The 5,398-nt window shown below is 39.8% G+C and overlaps 1 protein-coding gene across 2 annotated transcripts; it reads right to left on the bottom strand.

The window, feature by feature from the left end:
• Positions 1 to 439: 439 nt before the first annotated feature.
• Positions 440 to 5,259, bottom strand: LOC103044038 (UAP56-interacting factor). 2 transcript variants are annotated; one of them, XM_049482030.1, is made up of 10 exons: positions 5,061 to 5,259; positions 4,159 to 4,287; positions 3,813 to 4,042; positions 3,323 to 3,459; positions 2,678 to 2,750; positions 2,563 to 2,611; positions 2,396 to 2,456; positions 1,878 to 1,952; positions 1,465 to 1,591; positions 440 to 1,079 (listed from the first exon to the last, which is right to left on the bottom strand). In XM_049482030.1, exons 1-10 carry the CDS (start codon positions 5,125 to 5,127, stop codon positions 978 to 980), a joined length of 1,050 nt encoding a protein of 349 aa, XP_049337987.1. In that variant the 5' UTR covers positions 5,128 to 5,259; the 3' UTR covers positions 440 to 977. The 2 variants fall into 2 exon arrangements, with proteins under 2 accessions (XP_049337987.1, XP_007229230.3); XM_007229168.4 differs by lacking the exon at positions 2,563 to 2,611 and having other exon boundaries at positions 2,396 to 2,454; positions 5,061 to 5,258.
• Positions 5,260 to 5,398: the final 139 nt, after the last annotated feature.

The raw sequence follows: 5,398 nt of genomic DNA, 5'->3' as shown, positions 1-5,398 counted from the left end.
CAGTGGCTGAGGATTTATTTAACTCTCAACTGGAAGAATTATTATTGAAATGTTTGTTTACCCTCACTCGTAAGTACCTCAAAGCTCATACAGACTTGGGTGTTTCCCAGCCTTTTCCTCGAGGTAACACTGTTGGTGTTTTTTTTTCCACACTTTAAAAGTTAAGAATTACCTGTAAATCATTTTATATTTTAAATTATGTCAAAAAGTAAGATTTTTTTCTTCCAACATCCTTACCAAAGTTTTTTTATACAAATAGGAAAAGTGCTCAGAGATAACAGTCCCTATTTTACTGTGAGAAATCCTAAAGCTTTTACTACAATACTGGATTTATTTTCTATATATTTATTTCCTTTTTTTAGGAGCTCCGTGCACCAAACACACAAACAAAGTGAACATCACTTCAGCATCAATAACTGTATGGAGATGACAGACAGCATCAGGAAAGACAATATTCCATTTATTTAATGAAACATTATAAAACAAATGTTTAAAACACTTCTGTTGGACAAGAAAAAAAAAACAACAACCAAAATTCTCTTTTCAACAAAGCACCCGTCTCTTCTTCATCGACCCCGAGCAGCTCCCCTCTTCATAAAAAACAAAACTAAACTTTATCATCTGATCTAACTGATGTAAAAGTTGCTCAGGGAACACAAAATATAACCCAAACACAGGAACACTGGCTTTGAGAAAAGAAGGAATTGCAGCCAAATACAAACATGAAAAAGCTCAAAAACATTGTTGAATCAGAGCGTCAGGGCCTCCAGGTTTCAAAGCATCTCTTCAGCCCAGGAAATTAAACACAACATCGCTCATAAACAGCGCTCCATTAGCCGGTCCGGAGCGCTGGAGCTAACGTGGCCGCTCTGTCTCTCTGTCTGGGCGGGGTTTGGGTCAGTTTACTGCTCTGAGATTGGGTCAAAAGAAACATGTGACCTCAGTAAGTCTCTCTTATTGGTCCGTAGGGCTCGTAGTTAGCCAACAGTGACGAATCGTCCTCCTTTGCTGCTCTGCTTCGATGCTGCGATGCGTTTGTCCTTCAGAATCCGGAATCGCTCGTTCAGTGTCATCGTGGTCTGTTTAAAAAAAAAAAAAAAAGGGGAAAAAAACTAAAAATTAACACAGAGATTTTTTTTTTTTGTTCATGATTCATAGCTGAATTAGCTCACATATTTGTAGTTCTCCATCAATAAAAAAAAAACACAAAGATTTTTAGATCAAATTTCCATGACTTTTCCAAAACTTTTGTTTATTTTTATTTTTTCAAAACTTATCCAGGCCTGGAAATTATCCATGACTTTTCCAAGTTTTTCATGACAGTATAAACCATGATAATCTGTCCTGAAACAAGTACCTACTATGAATCATCAAAAATTAGTTATGAATTACATTAGTATCCACTATGAATTCCAGTCTATAACTATCACTAGTGTAGTGGAGCTCTAAGTGGAAAGTTAGTACCTGTTTTCCCACACTGTTGATGTCAAACTGCAAAGCAACTCCTTTAGGCGGTTTTCTCTCAGGCTCCTCTGCAGGGGTAGGGGGAGGGGCTGGGGTAGAGGGGTGGAGAGACCACGAGTGGGCCGGCCTATCACAAAAAACATATATTTGTACTCAGCAAAAATCATAAACATGCAGTTTCAGCACTCGTTGCTCATAATCCCGCCGTCCTACAACATTTCAGAGTGCGTTTTTAGGCTACTGGAGCATTTTCTTTCTATTTTTTTGTCTCAGCTATTGTTGCAAATCAATTAAAATTAATTTAAAACTGTATAGAAAAGTGAAAACTACGCCCCACGCTGGACTAAAACATCTCAAACCACTGTACAGAAGAACACGTTTAGCAAACTATACCAAGATCACTGTAAACGTACTCAGGCTGAGTTCTGGCAGTGGGGTTGTCAATTGACACTGTGAGAATGCCGGTGTTGTTCTGAGGAGTGCGCCACCTGGTGATCACAAGAGAGAAATGCATAGGTGCACAATTATTTTAATATTAAACATTATTCAAGAATAAAAATCAATCAAGAGTTCAGAAATCAATATTTGGTGGAATAACCCTGGTGGTTTTTCATCACATTTTTTTTTTCATGCATCTTGGCATCATATTCTCCTCCACCAGTCTTACACACTGCTTTTGGATAACTTTATGCTGCTTTACTCCTGATGCAAAAATTCAAGCAACTCAGTTTTGGTGGTTTGATGGCTTGTGATCATCCGTGTTCCTCTTGATTACACATCCCAGAGGTTTTCATTGGATGGTCACAAGCCATCGAACAACAGGCGCAGCATAAGGTCACCCAAAAGCAGTGTGTAAGACTGGTGGAGGAGAACATTAAAAATCAGGGTTATTCCACCAAATATTGATTACTAGAGAGAGTGTGTGACTTACGGCCGGGTCCTTTGTGTTCTCTGTGTTGATGGGGCTGTTTTCTGCACATGAGTTTGGACCTATTAAAACACAAAACACATACCGCTCAACACTTCAGCCTTCTCTAGACCACTCAAACATGCAGTTCTGCCGTGTCAACTCTGCATCGCCCACATTACTACTTCCCTGTTTGAATCCAGGCCGTGGCCCCGGTGTGACACTAACAGATAAGACCACCTGTAATATTAATGCGAGTTAGGAACACTTAAACAGCAGGACGGGTAAACTAAATTTACTCTGTACCTTTAGGCCTCTTCTGGACAGGAAGGTGGCCTGGCGTGCCTCTCTATGTGACTCATGAACTGGAGGACCATTCCTGGTGGAACAAAAAAAGAACCAAGAAGCTTTAAACAATTCAAATCATTTTAATTTTCCCAAAAAACTTCAGTGTGCATTATAATCCGGTGCTCTTTTTGTATGAATTCCACCAATCAGGTATTAAGGAGCAGTTAAGCTTTTCCACTTAAGTACAGCACTATACAGGAGTTTCAGAGGTGAGTATTAATCGGCCTGTAGCCTGCTGCTAACCCTGGCTAGCACTGCTGGAGCAGCATTAGCATTACTCGCTAACCACGCTTAGCGCTACCTCTTTTGCTGGTCAGAGGTGAGTATATCAGACTGTAGTCTGTGTGATTACCCTGTTAAACAAAGCTACGTGGAACAAACCGCTAGCTAATATTGCTTTAAGCTACCAGAACACTCAAGGTTCCTCAGTGAACCCTTGTCAGGCTGCTAGCAGTTAGCCGCTAGTACTTATGCTAATGCTCCAGCATTACTGCTAGATATAACTAGGAATCTAAGCTTACTGCCATTTACTCACCCAAAAAATAAACAGTTTTCAGGAGAGAAATCTTTAAAGACTTAATGTACATCATTACATGTGCGTACCATTTCCTGTGGAGCTGGAAGGGTCTGCGGGTCATGTGGGGCGGCGCTTTCTGTGTGTCCCGCTGTGTGTATGGCCACCTCTGTGTGTACGTCTGCCTGCGCTGAGATTCACGCTGCGCAACAAACGGCCTTGTTCTCTGGAAACGACAAAGCAACAAGATTAACACATAAACGCACGCAAATGAAAAATAACGCACATTTCGTGGCAAAATAATCTGACTAAGAAATTTGGTAAAACTTCCATTTTATTGTATTTAAAATGGTACATTTGCTTTATTATGCTATCGTGATAGGCCTATATATGACTCCATAAATCCAATCCCAAATTGCTTATCAGGTGCAAACCATCCAGGTGTGTTCATAAGCCCAATTCACTAGTTTAAGAGTGTGTGTTGTGTGTGTGTGTGTGTGTGTGTGTGTGTGTGTTCACTGCCATGGAGGGCTTAAATGCATAGGATAAATTATGACTGACTGTGAAAACAGATGATACCTGAGGAAATGCTGAGTGGTTTACAGTTACTCTGCCGTTGCCTAGTCGACTGGGTGTCCGTCTGTTTCGAGGCATTCGATTCAGTGCTGGCCGGTTTAGTGGACTGACACCTTTTAGGAGAGCTGTTTTCCTCGCTGCCAGGCCAGTGATGACCCCCTGCCCGCGACGCTTTCCCCCAGGTGGGGGTACAAACTTCTGGCCACGGACAAACAGTTTACCCGCTCCTCCTCCTGAAAAGAAAATAAATACATTGCAATTAATATATATAAGAGATATAAGAGATAGAGCAAATTAATCAATGCAAGAAGTAATTTAGTGTACTGTATGTGAAGGATTATAGACTGACCCCTCTGTAGCGGTGTGGTCATTCTCGTTCCCTGGTTTAAACGGCCCCTCACTGCCAACTTGTGCTTTTTGAGGGCAGACTTGTGGCTCTGAAGCTGCTTCTGCTTCTTATTCAATCGAATTATGTCATCTGTGAGGGGGAATACCAGTGAAAAAAATATAGACATAGAAGATCAAGCACATTACATATTCAGGTGTGAATATATTGTCCAAAAGTATGTGGACCCCTTTTAAACAGTCAGACAGTTAGTTAGATAGATACACACAGACAGTCAGACAGACAATCAGACAGAAAGCTAGACAAACAGATAAGACAGTCAGAGACAGTAATACAGATAGACACAGTCAATCAGAAACCGTCAGATCAACAGATAGATACCGTACTTGAACTTACTAAAGTTTAATGCACATTCAGAAGGTTTTAAATGAACGGATCTCTTTAATAAAGCTGTTTATTTAATAAGGCTGTGTTTCTATCAGTAGAACGTTAAGGGTACATACTATATAACAGTAGTAAAGTGTTAAGGGTATATAATATATATCAGTAGAGTGTTAAGGATATATAATAGCAGTAAAGTGTTAAGGGTATACACTATATAATATCAGTAGAGTGTTAAGGGTACATAATATAAAATAACAGTAAAGTGTTATGGATATATACTATTTAATAGCAGTAGAGTGTTACGGGTGTATAATATATAATATCAGTAGAGTGTTAAGGGTATGTAACATATAATAGCAGTAAAGTGTTAAGGGTATATACTATATAATAGCAGTAGAGTGTTACGGGCATATAATTTAGAACATCACTAGAGTGTTAAGGGTAAATAATATATAACGTAGAGGTTGACACCGTTAGCCGCTTAGCTTCCCCGAAATGTTGGTGTTTTACCGTAAACTCACCGAGAGACATGTCTACTTTATCCGGCCCTTCTGCACTCGCGCCCGGAGTGAAGCTGGACGTGTTCATTATCGCGCTGTTTTGTGTTTAATGTAAGAAAATAAAATAAAACGCTCTAATTTAAACCAAATCAAATGGCTAACAACTAGCTAGCTAACTGTCCCGCGCTGTGACGCTGCTGCGCATGCGCTCGAAAGGGTTTATTTGCGTCACGGTGGGGCGGGACTAAGCCATGACGTTAAACGGTGCCGTTATATATTTGTTTTATTAGTTTATCGTATAATGTACATTTTTATATTCTACTCGCAAAATATTTTATTCACAAACAAAAAAATCCAAA

Source organism: Astyanax mexicanus, chromosome 8, assembly GCF_023375975.1.
Source record: "Astyanax mexicanus isolate ESR-SI-001 chromosome 8, AstMex3_surface, whole genome shotgun sequence".
Taxonomy (NCBI): domain Eukaryota; kingdom Metazoa; phylum Chordata; class Actinopteri; order Characiformes; family Acestrorhamphidae; genus Astyanax; species Astyanax mexicanus.
The sequence above is the reverse complement of the archived record's forward strand: the minus strand, read 5'-3'. Positions and strand labels throughout refer to the sequence as shown.